General features: G+C 33.8%; 1 protein-coding gene across 13 annotated transcripts in view; it reads left to right on the top strand.

Moving 5' to 3' along the window:
• PAM (peptidylglycine alpha-amidating monooxygenase) overlaps nt 1–19,466 on the top strand; it is a 290,803-nt gene that overhangs the window by 248,433 nt on the left and 22,904 nt on the right. For all 13 annotated transcript variants that reach the window (XM_079145860.1, XM_079145857.1, XM_079145866.1 and 10 more), the window contains 2 exons: nt 5,748–5,877; nt 17,388–17,504. In XM_079145860.1, the coding sequence (XP_079001986.1) occupies nt 5,748–5,877; nt 17,388–17,504 (247 nt within the window). The remainder of the gene's footprint in view (nt 1–5,747; nt 5,878–17,387; nt 17,505–19,466) is intronic.

Here is a 19,466-nt window from a genome sequence, read left to right as displayed (position 1 = left end):
CTTTGAAGCAAGTTAAGTGTTTTAGATTCATTAACTCATTTAATCCCCACAACAACTCTATTTATAAACCCTTTTTAGACAGAAAAAAAAAAAACTGAATCAAAGAAATGTGCCCAAAATGCAACAGTTCAAGGAACCTAGAGGTGAAGCAAGGGAGATTAACTCCTGAGTCTTGTTTTATAATCACTTTGTTATTCTGCATCTCACAAAAATATAAACTACATAGAAAAGGCCGACAGATGATAGATAGGTAGGAAGATTAATTTTTCTAGTCATTCCATCATCTCTGTTTACAGTCATAATAACTCTAGGTGTAGATTACCTGTGATCGTGCTTTCTCAGTCAGTAGCCAGTTTGACCAAAATGAAAATTCCATTTATAATGAAAGAAACTTTAATTCTGAAAATGTTTTTGAACCCCTAGTTGTATCTCACCTCTCTCTCGCTCTTCCATTAAGTGAAACATTATAATTACTTCTTGTTTTCTTTTTGTCTTTGGTATAAGTATTTCTTCTACAGTTCTAGTTAATTACAGTTATGACTAGCACTTCTGATGAATAACAATCCCTAATCAAAATAAAGCATTTTAGCCAGATGTGGTGGTGCATGCCTGTAATCTCAGCAGCTTGGGAAGCTGAAGCAGGAGGATCAAGAGTTCAAAGCCAGCCCCAGCAATGGCAAGGCACAAAGCAAAGGCACTGAGACTCTGTGTCCAAATAAATACAAAATAGGGCTGGGAATATGGCTCAGTGATTGAGTGCCCTTGGGTTCAATACCCCGTACCCACCACCCAAAAATAAAAATAAATAAAGCACCTTTTCTTTACTCAGTGAAAATTGACAATGTAGGAAAAGCAATCACCACCACATTTCAGTTTTGGTTGAAATGTTCTAGTAATTTTATCAGGCTCTTTTTCCTCAGACTTATATGTGAAGAGCCTTGTTACATTGAAGTTATCATAGTTCTGGGTATGAAATTATATTTTTTCAACTTTACCTCTGGTGGTCCTTATGTAACACAGATAAATGAATGCCCTTTCAAATGCTTATTAATAATTTCATGTGAAAGCAGCATTGATCACTAACATTAATCTCTTTCTTGGAAAGGTGTAAAATTCTTTTAGTGATTTATTGAGGAAATTTTATTAGTAATATTTAATATTTTTCTAACAGTAGTAATTTTTCTAAATATAAGGCAGAATTATGAGGCTATACATTTACCTTTATTTATAATGAGTGCAAAGATTCTTCATAGGATAACAAAACATGTTATAAAGTTGTTATATGTCAGCTGAAAATATTTTAAAATCTTAGGAAGTTTTATTTTTTTCACTTTTTTCATCTTTTAGAAATCACAATGAATTTATATCAAACCTACTAAGATTAATGGCTGATATAAATTTACCTTATTTTTTAAAAAGTATTGTTGCTTCTAATAATTTTTCAAAACAAGATTTTAAAATATAAGTAATTGAACTTGAAATAATCTTATCATTTGCCATCTGAATTTAAAGTAGCTCACACTTAAGAGACTGGGATTGATGTCCACGGTCACATGTAAGAAATTTGTATTTAATTTTCAAGGTAAAACTGTAAATCTATAGAATTAACTTATTCATGTATTGAATTGTTTATATATATATATAATTTTTTTAGTTGTTGATGGATCTTCATTTATTTATATATGGTGTTGAGAATCAAACCAAGTTCTTCACACATTCCAGGCAAGCACTCTACCACTGAGCCACAATGCCAGCCCTTTGAATTATTTCTTAAAGTCTAAGGGGAAACTAAAGACTTTAGTTTCCATGATTTTAGTTTTTCCATGATTGAAAATGTTAAGTAAAAGACAGAGCCCATATATATTTTATTATGTAACTTTTTAGTAAGTATTTGAAATTTTACTTAACTGGAGATTTAAAAATAATCATTCTTTATGGTGGAGTCTGAAGTCTGGCTCCTGTCAAACGAGAAAATGACACAGGATATTTCCAATACCACTGTAGTGTTGTGTGATTCTCAAGTAGTGACAAGCAGGCATGGGAAACAGTTGTATTAATTTCATCTACATATACCACGCTCTTAAATGACTTACTTGATTCATGATCATTTATTCTTAAAAGGAGTAACCTTGAATTACCTAACCAAAAAAAAAAAAAAAACATTGACCCCAAAGCATAAACCTCCTGAGCCAGCACTCCCAGAGGAGAAAATGAACTCAGCTAAGGCTATCCTAGAATTTCTGCCTAGTAACGATACCCAGATTCTGTGAGTTTTGAGGCCTTAGCTAGGTAATCCTAATAAATGTAAAGTATTTTAAATAAAATTAAATAAAGTTTGACAACATTTCCATACATGTGGTACCAAAAGAATCAGATTATTCATGGTGTTAGACTTCATCTTCCTTATGCATCACCTTTACCATATTGAGAATCTACCAAAATCTGATATTTCAATAAATATGTTCTAGATATTCATAATGCCTTTCCTCCCTGAAAAATTTCCAACCAAAAATGATTCTTTTATATAACAAACCAATATTTTTTTATAACTGGAATGAATAGGCTCAAAACAATCCAGGTGTCAATGCTTTTTGCAGACTTTTCAAGCTCTTAACCAATCTAGAGGTATTTGATAGTTTGAAAATTCACAGCCATATTAAAGTTCTTTTTATGTTGTGTGTGTGTGTGTGTATATATATACACACACATACATACACACACAACATATTTTATGTATTTCATTTTTTTATCCCAGAACAAAGGACTTTTGGGGACATTGCATATTTTCTTTCAGAATTAGTTTCTCTGCACCTTCTTGAGCACTTAACACCCAGAACTGGTTGGTGAACCACTGAACAGAAAGGTTCTAGGAGCCATGATATGTATCTGTGATCTTAAATGAGAGTAATTAACCAATTCACATTTTTATTCAGTATCCTCACAGTATCATCAGCTCTGTTCTAAGGATAAATAGAGGCAGGACAAATGAATTATAAGATTATACAGTGTGTAAATACTGGACAACACACACAGGTAGAGACTAGAGCATAGACTCAGTTTAGTGCATTTATTAGGACATACCGTGGCCAAACCCTGTGTGAGACTTGGTGACCAAACTGCCTGAGATGCGATTCCTGCCTTGGAAGAGTTCTGCCTAGTTGTAGTGGTTCTGGCATCTGAGAATCTGATGAAAGTAATTAAGTATCTACATTGTCACCAACTTTGAGATAATTTGGAGTCCCACCAGAAGTTTCAGCAGCTGGCGAGTGTGTATAACGTGATGGCAACTAATTAGACACACTAAAACCAAGCTGAGAATGAACAAAGTACAACCTGAGCTTCAAGCAACTTCAAACTATTTAAACCATTTTCTTTGTGGAATGAGTTGTCCATCTATTGAGACGTCTTGGTGTCTCTATAATTCTCAGACCTTATTTCAGGAGTTAACTTTCAAAACATAGTTCTAATCATGCCACCTCATGCTTTAAAATCTTTAGTGGTTCCCAATTGCCTGTGGCAACAATTTACAACCTTTTTTCCTATTTTGACAATCAAGCATAATAGATGATGCATGCTATTCATCCACAGCTCCATTCACATTCACTGCTATGCCCAGTATTATTTGCCAATTCAAGCATGCCAGCTCTAACTTTGCCCTGATCTCCTTAACTTGAGAAGGCATATCATAATACACATGAGTGAAAATGACATCCTCGTGAGCTCAGGTGTATTTCAAAAGTAAACTGTTCCCCAACTCTGTGCTTTAATGCTACTTATAATATACTTGTAGTATGCCTTAAGAATAGTCATAACATAGGTCAGAACAACAAAGCTGAAAACTACACTCTCATTGTTCTATCCTCTTCTCTTGGTGTAGTATATATACGATGTATTTTCTTGTCTGATTTTAAAGAGTTGGCTTATCCTGCACCACCAGACTCAAACAGGATTCCTCTCCTGCTTTCTAAGCATTTTGAAACATATTCTGAAGTTATAAACGTCCTGTCTTGTTCTGGGTGGACTATTCTCTGCCCTCTTCTATACTCAGCAAGCTCCACTCCCCTTACCTTTCATTGCCCACACAGATGTTGCTGCTCTGGGAGATCTCACTAGTAGACCTTCACCCCATCGAATCCAGCCCAAACTTCAGTCAGAAGTGTAGAACTATGCCCGTCTTCCTGCACTGTGTGTTACAAGTATTTGGTTCTCATTGTATCCTACTACATTCCCATCCCATCTTTTAAAGATCTCTAATAAAACATTTTATTCATCAAGGCCAAAAACACATTTTATTTCTTTATCTTTTCAGAATCTGGTATAATGCCCTATAGAAAATACACTTAAAAAATAATTGTCAAAGATGCTTCAGCAAAGGCTGTTGGCAGATTGGTCTAGTCTTTCTATTGATTATGCTGTTTTGTTAATTTATATTATAGAAAAAAATAAACGTGAAAGATAAAAATGTTTTGAGTAAAAAGGTACTTTTTCTTTTTGTATATTTGGCAGAACTGTTTTTTGTTGTTTTTTTTTTTTTAACTGTTTTTAAAGTATTCATTCTCACCTCGGCATCCTCTCAAGTTTTCAGGAGCCAATCATACAAGCCCTGAACTTCCTTTCTTTCATCAGTCTTTTTAATAACTATCTTTGAGGATTTCGCTACATGTTGGGACATCCTTCAGAGAGTAGGAAGGAGAAATGAGATGGGAATTGCTACTTTTCATCATCTCTGTTGAAGCATGTGAGAGGGAAAGAAATATTGACACTGATACCATAGCTTTCTCAGTTACCTTCATAATTATATATCCTCAGTTAGTATATAAACTCTGTACGTTGTACCTGTTTATTCATGAGTATGCTTACAAAAGGGACTAACACAAATGAACCCTGGTCTTCTGTGAGGATAAATATTCATGAGAGAATAATGGGGGAACTTTAGAATATGTAGAAGAAAATGAGAGGGAAAAGGGTATGAAAAATGGTGGAATGAGACAGACATCATTACCCTATGTACATGTATGATTACATGAATGGTATAAATCTGCATTGTGTACAACCATAGAAACGAAATTATGTACCCCATTTGTGTACAATGAATCAAAATGCAGTCTGTAAAAAATTAAAAGCTAAATTTAAAAAAAAAAGAAATGAAGATAACTTGGAAATGATTCACTTCCAATTTTTTTTTTTCCTTTTTCTTGTGTTAGACAGCAATGAAATATAAACAGGCAGAGTGACCCAAAGCTAGGAGAAATGAGACTCATATCTTATGTGTTCCTTATACAATGGATAATCAATGAATGACTTATTGTGAGTGCTATTATATACTGAACATCCAGAATTTACTCGAAAGAGAGAAGAGAGTGACAGACTTGTTGCCCATTCTTGCTATTTATTTACAACATTTAACAGCTTTATATTAAAACAATGCCATCTAGTTGCAATAGTTTTCAAAGTACCAATTTAAAGTAAAAATCACATCAAGAGGGTAGCAGTCAAATTGTCAGGCATCTTACTTTCAAGAAAGAGAGAGCAGACAATTTCAAGACAGGTTCACAGTCATTTCTCTTATTTCATTGCACAAGAAGCTACTTAGCATGTGCATGTGGTATAATTTATGTAGAGCACGGCTTGACAATTTCTTTGCATCTAGTGACTCTAATGCATGAGCTTCTTATACCCATTGTGAATGTGTGTGAAGTTATCCCAGTTTTTGTTTTTGCACTAAATGTATGGGGTTTATCTTTTAGATTTCCATGTAGAGGAGGCACTGGATTGGCCTGGAGTTTATCTGTTGCCAGGCCAGGTTTCTGGGGTGGCTCTGGACCCTGAGAATAATTTGGTGATTTTCCACCGAGGAGACCATGTCTGGGATGGAAAGTAAGTAATATTTTTCCTTCAGTGAAAATTAAAATGCAAAAGAGTGTATATCATTTTTATTAAAGTAAGAATGATGATGAGAAGACTATTATGTTGCTTTTTCATTTTGATTTTGGGGAGGGGGAGGAATCCTATACCAAAAGGGTCTGGTGCATCCATCTGGAGACATGCAAAAACTGGATGGCTCTCCTTATCTGATGTTAGTAGCCAATGATAAGTTTTTCAGGATTCATTATTAACAAATCATGTGAAAAGTGATGATACTCTAAGTGTATTGCAATATATCTTTGATTATTTCTTCCCTCATTCTCTAATTCCAAAATCCAGCATAATGGTTGAATGTATGTTTTATATTTACATATAGTCCTACATATTCTGACTGTGATTTTTATGAGAAAAAAAGTTTATTCTTGTAATGTATGACTGTGATCATTACTAGAGAGGAAATCTTATGCATTTTAAAAACAGCGGTCTCACCCACTAGTTTATGGAAAGAAGGCAATACCAATCTTCCTTTTCCTTGAAATTACCTCCCCTTCCCAAGGGGAAAATATTAAATGTAGTCCATTTTGTACTTGCTGAAACATTTCAAGACTTCAAAGAAGCTAATCATGATAAATGACCATCTAAGGAAGGTTACTGGTACATTTCCTGTCCTAATGCAAAACGAGACTGAGGCCATTGGGTCGCTCCATCATTCCATGGCATGCATAACAATTAACCTTCTGGATATTGTGGTTGGAGCAGTTTGGCCATTGCATGTGTGTAGACAGTACCTTGGTCTTTATATTTTTATATAGATTAACTTTATTACTGAAATTGCTTTTTTAGTGAGCATCAAAGACTTAAAAAAAGAAAAAAAGCAAGGCTGTCTAATTTCCCTCTTTTTCCTCTGGGTTGCCCTTTCATTCTGTCTTCCACTACCTCCTTAGAGGAATTTTTACTGAAAATGTCCAACACTTATTGAATGCTTACTATTGGTCTTCCAGTTTTACAAATGTTTACATATATTGGGTCCTAACAGATAGGCTCTGTTATCACTCATTTTGCAGATAAAAGACCAAATATTTTCCCAGTGTCACGTTAGCAAGTGGCAGAGCCTTAACCACGTGGCGATACTGCACTTAATAGGTTTATAAGTACACTCACCTGATTGAATTTTGAAACCTTTGCTCCAAAATTTAACAGGTTATTTTTATTATCCTTAGTCATTTATTTCATTACTAGTTTACATTCAAAGGTAAAATTTCAATTATCTTATTAATTTAATCTAATGATTCTTTTCCTTTCATACTTAAAACTGCATGATTCATTTGGAAGATTGGTGATCTACATATATAACTCAGTTTTCTCTATTTTCAGAGGTGTTGATCAAACATGTTAAACTCACTCTATTACATATACATATATGCAGCTTTCTTTATGCAGTTGAAGATGGAATTTGGGCATCATTTCAAAACAGATTGGTAACTGTTTCTGTTTAATTGTCCATTCTATTTGTCACACTTGCAAGTGAAATCTGAGAAAGGGAGTGCTTCAGAGTTCAAAACAAACAATCAAACTTAAAATTCTCATTCATACATCTCTGTTACATCACTCCGTTGTTATTGAACATCTAATGGTATTTTAACAAGTGCTTTTAAAAGCAAACTATCACTATTCACTGTGTTGTATTCATCATTTTAATGAATATTGCTATGTTTTCTGCACGGATTTCCAGCCACAATTTACCAGGCAAGAAAATTACAGCCTCATTTTCTCCCATTGATACTGTTTCAGCTGGCTAAAACTAAATTGGACAAAATCCAAGTTTCCATTTTAACATGATATTCATTCCAAGTAAACAGTAGAAGCTGGAATAGTTCTATAGAAAAAAGGGATCCGTAAAGACCAGCTTGGGGTAGGAGATGACACACAACTATGAAAAAGAGCCATATAAGAGCATTTTCTAAAGCGGATGTGGCAGTTCTAGCCGAAGAACTGATTTTTTCCTGGCATCCAGTTTTCATCTGGATAACCAGTGTCATGTAGACATTGATTTCCATTTCATTGCCAAAGTCCTGGTGTGTTCACCCTGGCAAATGGTATCAGCTAACAGGTACTGTTAAATATAGTACTTTAGAGTGAACTGCTGATTTTATTCATCAAATCTCTGTTTTTTCTTTCTACTTCATCTTTATCTGTCAGATGTAAGAACACTCATTATCTCTCATTCTCTTTGTCTTTCGGATATTATTGCCTGTTGGCCTCTAGCTGTCTTTGAAATCCATGGTTTTAAGAAAATTCTTTTACAGCCCTCAGATGTCTGCTTCCAACCCACTCCCTGCTTTATTATTCATGAAGAGAATTGAAAGTAGATTACTCTGTAATTATTTCTTTAAGAAAATAAACTTGAATTTGTTCAAAGAAAAAATTAGATTTGACTCTGTTCTTTCAATAGTCATGCATGACCATCCTATTTACCTATCTGTAACACTGTATAAATATATATTACTCTGTATAAATTAGAGTGCATTGTTTTCCTCTCCATTAAAAATCCAAGGATTGTGTGAAGAAGAAAATAGCGCCTTCTAGTAGAATATGATGTGTTAATGAGAGGCAGTGGAAATTAAAGATTAAATGGAAATCACTTTATTGTTGCTACACTGTTTGGACAGAGTAGTGAGAAATCCCATACTGACTTGCCTTAGAATCTTTCCTATCCTATCTCTTTTAAGTTCAGAAAATTTTAAGTCCCTTAAGATGATGGCTTGCTGTAAATCAAACTTAAGCACTTTATATTCCATAGTTCTTAGGAGATGATCATTTTTTTTAATGAATCAGACAATGGTTGGAGTTAATAATCCCTAATTAATATTTAGTACCCCAAATTCCTTTGATACCATTGCATCAACTATCTTTATAAGTACTATTACTCTTCATTATTATCTGATAGCCTCTTATTCTTCTACTTAACCTTGCTAAATGAGCATGGCAACTTAAGTAATATTATTAATAATAATAAACCTCCTAAAAATGATTGCCACTTCCTTCATCAATCTAATTCCCATTTTTCTCCCATATGTACCTAATTTCAATATGGCTACTCTAGGAAACTTCTTCCAGCAGAATTAGGAAATGGAAATGCCTATTACCAGGAGGGAGTAATGAAATTTTAAAGAGCCTCTTGTCTGCCCTGATGTTAGAGCGGCATGGCAGCTCCAACTCTTTAATCTTTAAATGCCTCTCAGCGGGAGCTGGATAAGGCTTGTCTCAGTAACAGCTGTTCCTGGGTCTCTAGCTTAAAATCTCCTCTCCTTGGCAATCAGTCTTGTACCTTGGCCTTTCTTTCTAATATCTCTACTGTGGTTGGGTTGTGCCATGTGGAATTTACGTTATGCACCCACTTAACTAAACTAACAAGTCTTGATCTGATTTTTAGGTATTTAAAGTTATGTTCTTTGTATCATTTATTATTTATTCACACAGTTTTGCAAGGGATCTTAGAACTTGAGTTGCTTCAGATTCTGTTACCAGTAGGAGAGAAAACCCAACACAAACTGGTTTAGGTAAAAAGAAAATTTTTTTTCATTTGCATAAGCAAAAACTTCAGGGAATATGGTAGCTCAAGCAATATCCCCAGGATCCATTTTTCAGTTCATTTTCTCCTGGTTGACTCCATTTCCAGAATGATTAATGGTTTCCTTCCTCTCCCCTTGCAGCTTCATAATCACATAATTTCACTAGTTTTAAAGACGAGAGAGTCTATATCTTTGATAGGTGAACAGAAAAGTCAAGGTTGAGTCTTCATAGCATTTCTTGGTCTGACTTATCTATTCCATGCTTAAACCAATTATTATGGGTGGAGAAATGAAATCCACTCTTTGGCTTAGCCTGTTTATTCTACCCCTTGAACCCAAGAATACAGTCAATATCATCTAAAGCAAATGGGCTGAGAGTAGGACAACCAAAGAAAGGTTGAGGTCTCATTAACACAAAACAGGGCAGTGCACACTGAGCACCCCCAACAGGAAATGTCCACCAGAGGGTTCATCTCCAGCCTCCCACTTAATGCATACATTTTTTTCTATAACATCTTCAATACTTGTTCTTTGCTTAAATATTTTCAATGCCAAGAAATTCCCTAGATGTGGATATGTATCTCTGCTTGCGTTGTGCTATGCATAGCTCACTTTGCACACTAAACTATGAGTCTTGCCCCTAATTTTTAGGTGTTACATAATTATGAGATCCATCTAGATGTTATGAAGTTCTTCATTGTGTTAAACTTAACTCTGAGTTCACCCTCATGGAAATAATTCAGATGGATTTACTCCCCTTTTTCCATGTCAAATATTTGCATTTTTGAAGAAAGATGTATGTTCTGTACATTTAATATTCCCCAGATCTGCAACCAATATTCATGCTGACATGATTACTTTCATCTGAAGGCACTTTGGTTTCTCAGGGCGTTCATGTGTTTGGTCTAGAAGTAGCCACAATACCTCATATATTTTATCTGTTCAGTGATGCTGTAATTACTTTCTTTGATGTGGATTCTAGATATCTATTAGTATAAAATTATGTTGAATTTGTAATCTACTAAAATCTTTAAATATATTAAATAAAATTGTGCTGAAATTTTTAGCAGAAATTTATATTTATACAGTATTTTTAAAAAATCAAATTCAAGACTTCATCCTAATTGTACTTCACTTTATTAGGTTTAGCATTTTTTCAATTGTACAGATATATTTTAATCCTCATTAGCAAGAGGGTAAGCTGTTCCTTTCAGCCTTGTGTTAAGTATATTTGATAAGCATGTCTTTCATATCTCTATAAGTCTTATTTATAAAATATGAATACCTGAATGGTTGATTTTACAAGTTTTGTTCATACAGAATTATAGTCACAAACCATCTCTTCATCCATGCTCTGTGGAATATTGCCTTCATCTGTTGTTTTATAAATATGTTTTCTTCCTAACTTTGAGAAAAAAATTAATTCAAAATTTTCCTCACTTGTTTTCTGGATCCTTATTAAGATATCTGTCTGGGGTTCTTCTTCTCCATCTACAATTGCTTTAACATCTTTATGCTGTAGATCAAACCCAGAAGTCCTCAGACACTTCTAGGCAAGCACACAACCATTTCCAACCCTCATGCCTTAAGGTTTAATTGGGCCTAGAAAGTAGAACTCAAAGTGACTGAATGGCATTCCAATCTTCATATCTGAGTAAAATGGTTCTACAAAAAGAATGTTTACATATTCCACCCATTTCTTTCATGTTCCAATTTCTTACTTTACCAGCCATTTTTTTTCCAGTTTTATGTCACTTTCTCTAATTCTTCTTTATTTTAATCTTCTTCCGTCTCTTCTGCACGTATGCATCGAATTCAAATCTGGGAGGTTTTCCCGTCTAGTAAAGTCAATCCTAGTAAGAGAAAAAACACTTATTTTTAGAGACAGGAAACCCGGATTTGAATTTTGTTTACATTTTCCAGTTTTTGAGATTGTATTAAGATATTTGAACTCCCTGATTCTCAGTTTCCTTGTCTAGGAAACCAAGGGTTTTCAATAATTGTCTCATACTGTTGAATGACAAAATGCAGTTTGTTAAGCAACTTGTACCAAGTGGTCTTACTGACCGAACAGAATCCAGAGAGCAGGTGCCGCAGACCTGTTATTTAGCAATTTGGGGTGTTTTGAGTTCTAGATTCATCAGGGCACTAGTCAGTCATAGGTTTCTTTGTCCTCCTCTCTTCATCATCATGGGGAATTTTTGCAACGTGTAAATATTCAGGAGTAGCTGTGTTTAACATAATATTACATTATATTCCAGTAAGTCTCTGGCCTTTGTATGATGTGTCTTTGTTCCTAACAACAACGGTACATTTCCACCTATTTTCTCACATAAAAACCTATGGTTCTTTCTCTGGTTTCTTAAATTTATGTAATTACATTATATATTATTTAATAACATTATATTTACTTTCTTCACTTGCTATTATTTATTTTGCATTTCCTTAATTTTGATTGATAGCATGGAAGTTTATATTTTCCTTCGTCTAGCTCTTTTTGTGTGTGTGAATATAGCAAAGCATTTCTTCTCAGCCTTATCTAAACTGTTTGATTAGCTGCTAATGTGCAAAATCATTAATGGAAAATTCAAACTGCTAAAATGAAGAACAGATGAATTCCAGCCCATAGGCCTCAGTTCAGTCTTTTCAGTTGAGTGCTTTTTTAGAGAAGCAAACAAAAATCATCAGTGCTCCTGGCACTGCGTGAAATGTGCAGGGTATTATTATATCCTGTAAAAAGTTAAATGTGGTTGAAATAAAGACCTCTCTGCTGTTCATAATGTGTGGTAACTGCTTTAGAACACTAAATAGGCAGTTCGCTATAGCAACGGTGTATCCAGCTCCATAATCTGACATGCATTTGTGAACTATTCAAGGGTTAGCTTTCTTTGATTTACAGGAGAGTTTATAAACTATTTTATTTGGCAGCTTGTGTGTGTGTGTGTGTGTGTGTACGCGTGTGTGTGATTTTCTCATTTAAGGAAAAAAGTCCATTTCTTTTATTATTTGACCTATGTAACACCAGGGAGCAGCTGTTCATTCCATGAAACTCAAGCCATCCCAAGCAAAAGGATTAGAACTGGACACCCAATCAATTGAGTGATTTAATGTCCCTTGATGCTGTCAGTTTAAACATATAGACATTTGTTAAAGGGTGTCAACAAAGATTTTAAATGAAGCAGTCAGGCCTCTTGAGTTGTGGTTTACTCCTTTAAAGCTAAATTCTTCCTAAGTATTCTTTATTTTTCTTATCTGTTTCTTATGACTAAAGTAAATTAATATATTTAAACTGCTATTAATATAAGTAGACCATCTTATCTTAGAATTTTGTTTTGTTATGTTTTAATTTCCTTTATGTTATTTTTTTTTCTTGGTTTGAGGGATTGTTGTTACATGAAAAGATGCCCCAATTAATAAATTTAAGAACTAGTCTAATCAATGAGATCCTCGATGGATATAGAAGAAGCATAGTAGTAATATGTTTAAGTAATTATAAAGGTATGGAAAACTGGCTATTCTGAATCAATACATAAAATGCCTTTTTAACACACAAATGGCATGAGTATACTTTGTGGTAGCTAATGAAACAATAAGGTAAAATTTTAGTCATTATGTTATAATAAGGCACTGGAAAATATACCTTGATAAATTGAGAAAAAAGACATTTTCTGTTGTCCAATTTGTTTTGATCAAAATTGATTTATTTACTGTCTTATCTAGTTTTGTTACTTATTTTCTTTCAGTTACTTCACTTGCTATTTCACAATTAACTGTTACACCACCAAAAAGTAGGTAATAAAATAAAAGTAGATAATCCTCAAATTACTTAATTGAACTGTGTATAACCACTGCTAGAAACTTGAAGTCTCTAGATTGTAAGTGTAGAGGCCCACAAACAAATTGTGTTTGTGACAGCAAACCATAAATTACTTGATGTATTTTTCCTACATTTGTGAGCAGTACAGAACAGTACCATTGATAAAGGATGTACTTCACTTACCTATTCATCAGCTACAACATTTTCATTTGACCTGACTAGAACAGAACTGTGGATCTGGATTATTTATCTTTCTTCCTTAACACAGCTTTTTTTCTTGGAAGCCAAGCCTAATGTTTCAGATCCATGACTCTGAGCTTACATGACTGCCTGTGAATAATATTTATATTTTGAAATATTCGAGTGTCTGGAGAAATAAGCTGGAGTTATAAGAAATGGTTTAAGTTATAGAAGTTCAGTGTATCTCCTGAAGCAGAAAATCTCCTATTTTCCCCCCATCAATACATTATAGAAATGTTTTTTTATAAAAAAAAAAAAAAATGACCAAAGATTTAGGTCTGATGGTGAATACTTAAATGAATAACAAAACAGAGAAAGGGGGCAGTTGTCTTATAGAATTACTGCAATCCCTTCTTGGAATAAACCAGGAGCAAGTAAATATATTTGTCTTCCTGTATGGTTCATCACCGTGTAGAGAAGAGAAGATATGGAGTTAGGTGTGCTGAGGTCTGATATGCTGCAGTTTTATGAAGATATATAATAGGCTATTGGACTGCTGCCTTTATTAGCTGTCAGTGGTGAGTCAGAACCCTATCCACATACAAACTGAATGGCACTTATAAGAATTGTGAAGACTTGGTAACTTTCCATGTTACTAAATCCTAGGTAATGGTGGAGTAGAAAAGTAATGTGCTATTGTATTCCATGCTCAATCAAATGAACTGTAGAAATAAATGGAAATTTTAAGAAATAAAAAGGGGAATGGGAAATCTAAATATGATCAGTAGACTTTGTCTGTATCAGTGACCTAGTTGTAACATTTCATATAGTTTTACAAAATACTACCAATGGAGGAAACTAGGTAATCATCTTCTCCGTAGAGAAGATTTGTGTCATTTTTTACAGCTGCATGTGAATTTACAGTTATCTCAAATTTTTCCTTTTAAAAAGCCCAGAAAGGTAGTAGGTCCTAATAACCAGAGAAAGTATAATTTTCAAATAATTTATTTAATTATTTATTATATAATATTTCAAATTATTTATTTATTTATTCAAGCACATAAATCATGAGGAATATAAAATTTGAATCTTAAAAAACATACTGAATAAGGAGACTTCATCCTGTTACATACACATGGCTGGGAAACTTAGAGCGTGTTGTTTTGATGTGCTGAACTTTTCCAATAGCAGTTTTCCAATAGCAGTCAAGTAGGAAGAAAAAGATCATTGATAGTTGAATCCAGTACCTTTGTTCCCTTAGTGAATAATTATGATGTTTTAAGTAAAAAATTCATATTGCAAATACCTTCAGATTACAAGATAAATTTATTTTCACAATATCAACCATGAGTGACTGCATGTTTGCTCTTTGCCAGTTTCCTATGATTTAATAATATCTTGTATATTCTTATACATCTAAAACAAAATTACACATTTCAATGTTATAATGATCCCATGAACATCTTATATCTGTTTTGTTACTGATGCTACTTCCATTTCATTAATTTATGTATTTTTTAGATACTGCTATGTGGTTTTAACTGCACATAATAGCATATGTAAACAGTTTTACTTAAGTTTTAGGTTGACAAAGCTGAATCAATATTTTGTGTTCAATTGAATGCATCATTAATAAGAACTACTTCAGGGACTTATTATCTTTCAGGAATAAGATACACAAAAGGCTGTAACAGTCAAGAAGCTCAGATAATGATGTGATGAATATTTTTAATGGCAAAGGAAAGTAATATGCAAAATTTTTGTTCTACAGGGACTCCACTTAAGTTCTATAAAAATATCAACTAGCTAATCAATGGATATATGACACGTGAGCCATCTGTCACCTTCCCAAATTGCAAATATATCTCAGTAGATATTCAGTGTTATTCAGATTGTTCTTTTATTTATCTGGTGGAACTACAAAATATTAATAATTTTTTCCACAGCATTTTTCAATACTATAATGGAATTTCTATTTTACAGAAATATTTATTAATCATTCATTGACTTCCTCTGGCTGAAATATATATATATATATATATACACACACACACATTTATAAACATGTCTATGTGATGATACAATACTTTGTTTTAAAAATATAAGTTGTTCTCTTGGTGTTTCATACATTTACCTTCATATTACATAAGCTTAGATTAAAAGACTTTTGTCATTTGTCCCATGGACTTATACAGTTGTTCTCTCTTATTTGTTGTTTTATTTTTCATGTATTTAGTTACTTATAGTCAACCATGATCCAAAAATATTATATAGAAAATTCCAGAAATAAACAATTAATAAATTTTAATTACATAGTATTCTGAGGAGCCTGATAAGCTGTCCCTCTGTCCTACCCAGAATGTGAATCATCCCTCTCTACATCATACCTATGTAGATCTGTTACCTGTCAATAGTCACTTAGTAGATGTCTTGGTTATCAGGCCGACCATGAAGGTCACTGTGCTTGTGTTAACCTAACCCTTCTCTTACTTAATAATGGCCCTAAAGCTCAAGAGCTCAAGAGTAGTTGTTTTAGTCAGCTTTTTTTTTTTTTTTTTTTTTTTTTTTTTTTTTGCTGCTGTGACTTAAAGACCCAACAAGAACTTTAGAGGAAGAAAAGTTTATTTGGGGGCTCACAGTTTCAGAGGTCTTAGTCCACAGACAGCCAGCTTCATTCCTTGGGACTCAAGGTGAGGCTGAACATCATGGTGGAAGAGCATGGCAGAGGGAAGTGGCTCACATGATGATCAGAAATAGAGAGATGCCTCTTGCCAGATATAAATATATACCCCAAAGGCTATCCCCCAGGGACCCACCTTCTCCAGCCACACCCTACCTACCTTCAGTTATCAATTAATCCCATCACTGGATTAATTCACGAATTGGGTCAAGGCTCTCATAACTCAATCATGTTCCTCTAAATGTCTGTATTGTGTCATACATGAGCTTTTGGGGACAACTCACATCCAAACCAAACAGTGGTTATTTTGGCAATTTTATTGCAATATATTATTATATTTTATTTTATTGTTAATTACTTTTGTTAATCTTTCACTGTGACTAATTTATAAAAATTTTATCATAGTTATGTATGTATAGGGAAAAGCATAATAAATATAGGGCTTGGTATTATCTTTGGTTTCAGTCATCCATTCGAGTCTCAGAAGGTTTCCCTCAAGAATAAGGACAAACCACTATAATTTCTCAAACAGGCATTGAAATAAATACAATGTTGATGACAATTGTCAATTGAAGAAAATATATTACCAGCAATTTAGATACAAATATAAACTTAAAACATATATATATGGACATGTATGTTCATAAATTTTATAACACAGAAGGTGCTGACTTAAAAAGCAGAAATTGATACATTCATCTTAAGTTTTTAAATTAATTATTCTATAGTAAATCTGTTGTGTTATATAGAAAGGTTTCTGTTATTAAGTGTATTTTTAAGAATAAATTTTGGATTTAAACATTTTTTAATATTCTGTTTATGTCCTTGTAATATGTCCACATGTACCTATAGCAAGCACCATAACACATTTTTATCACCTCCCTCCTGCTATTATCATTACAGAAAAAGAAAATAAGTTACACTTTGTTTTGAAATTTGAAAGACTATTGAGTTATAAACTTTGGACAGCTTTTTAAAAATTTAGTTATTTTAACAGTTCTAGATGAGTGTTTCTTAAACTCTGCCAGGGTCTCGTAAAAGTACAGATTCAGGTATACAGGATCTGAGACTGCATTTTCCCTGCAAAGCCAACGCCACAGCTCCATTGAGCGCCCTAAGTAGCTAAAGGTATATATATCATAACACAGGAGACCAAGAATGAAGTCAGTTGCATCCCTTTGGGTCTCCTGAGAATCTCAAGTGAATGGTCTGCATTTCTCAAGTTCACTTGAGTTTCTGGTTGTTTATTTCCATTCTAATTTATTTTGTTTAGCTCTTTTGACAGCATGTTTGTTTACCAACAAAGAGGACTTGGACCAATTGAAGAAGACACCATTCTTGTCATAGATCCAAATAATGCTGAAGTACTCCATTCTAGTGGAAAAAATCTGTGAGTTAAATGGCATATGTTGTTATTAATGCTTGTACTATATTCAGTGTAGAAAATTTACCATTGGATCTTGAAAAAGTGCCCTTGTACAGCTGCCCTTAAGAAAGTAGTAGCCTAATTGGTCCATTCCACCTTTCATTTTCTAAATTGGTGGTTCTAAACCTTGATTGATTATTGGAATCAACTGAGAAGCTTCCTAAAATTCTTCTTTTGAGAAATCTGTATTCAAGTCCTTTGCCCATTTCAAAATTGATGAGGGAATTTCAAATAGTTGCCACAAAAAGTATTTGAGGTGATGGATATGTTAATTAGCTTTATGTAATCATGGCATATTATTATTATTCTTATTTGGTATTGGATATTGAACCCAGCGGCACTGTACCACTGAGTTATATCCCCAGTCCTTCTTATTTTTTGTTTTGAAACAGGATCTAAGTTACACAGTCTGGCCTTGAATTTGTGATCCTCCTACCTCAAACTCCTGAGCAGTTGAGATTGCAGGAGTGCATCACTACCCCTGACTAATTGTTTTACATTATACACATATGTCATTATGTCATATTGTATGTCATAAATATATACAATGGTAATGTGTATATTTGAAACTTAAAAAAAACAGATTAAAGTCACTGATATACATGGTTAAAGAAATGAGTTGCTGGTCAGCTAGATTTGATGGTAAAAGAATATCCTTCAGCAGAAAATTTACATACTAAATGCATCAAGTAATCAGTGATAAGAAAAAAAAAGCATCTCTATTCTCATCTAAATGTGAAGACTAAACAAATATCATTTTTAGCTTTCCTTAGCATGCATGTATAATTTGGCTCTGAATGCACTCATTATTTGGTCTTATTCCTAGATGGCATTTGGCAGCCAAAAAATTTTGGCTGATATTCATGGTCATTGAAAGAAAGGGACACCTGCTTAGAATCTCCTCAACCATTGTAACCTGGCAGCTTCAGGAACTATACTGGACTCCATCTGCTTAGGCACAGGGAAGTCCAGCTCTTTAAAAGACAGCAAGCAACTGCTTTGAATGCAGCTGCTTGAGGAGATGGTAATGATGAGATCCAGAAATTTCTACAGTATTCTCAGATGATGACTCAGAGGCCAGATTCTAATAGCAGCTCTACCACTCTCTGTGTTGGAACCTGTCTGTTTGGAGCTGTATCCATTAATCAGAGGCATCCTCAGCCCAGAAAAAAATTAAGAGGGAAGGTGGAACAACTGCTGCTAAATCAACTTGGCCAGCAGTAGGGTGTTGGTGTTGAAAGCACATCATGACCCTCACTTCCTATAGCCAAAACAGTGTTCTGGTTCAGTTAATTAGTTGAGATCAGAGTGTTACCATCTTGACCCATGAAGGCATGGACCAGGGTGGAGCTGGAAACTGGTGCCCACACCAGGAGGCTAGAAGCTGACAGATAAGGCCTGTAGATTGTCAGATGTCCTTTGACCAGAACCACCATCACGTTATCCCTTTTTTGATTAACTCTGTCCACACTCCTTAAACCTGCAGACCTCTGTTCACATTCATGTGTAGTTCTTACTCAAGTCACCCAGATTGATTAACTAAATAGATTAATCTTCTCACATGGTTTTCTAGCTCACCACTTCTCTGGATGATCACGGTCCTTCTGAAAGTTGTTTTCTTTGTATTTTATTGTTTTGGGCACTCTTAAAAACTTTAGAGTTATATTTTTACTAATTCATATTAACATATTTTTGCAGTATATTTTAACTGTTCATTCTATGAAAATCTGTTAATATTTCTTTAGACAATTTTTATACATATTTCTAAAATGTTAATATTTATTGTCTTAAAACTTGTTTTTAATTTGATGTTGTGTTTACTTTAATATAACATACTGTATAATATTTATAGTTTTTAAGTATATAGATTTTCATGTGATTGATTAAATGCTGCTTAAGCTTTGTCACAAGGAGGTCTGTTATTAT

Source organism: Sciurus vulgaris (assembly GCF_902686455.1).
Source record: "Sciurus vulgaris genome assembly, chromosome: 6".
Classification (NCBI taxonomy): Eukaryota; Metazoa; Chordata; class Mammalia; order Rodentia; family Sciuridae; genus Sciurus; species Sciurus vulgaris.
The sequence above is the reverse complement of the archived record's forward strand: the minus strand, read 5'-3'. Positions and strand labels throughout refer to the sequence as shown.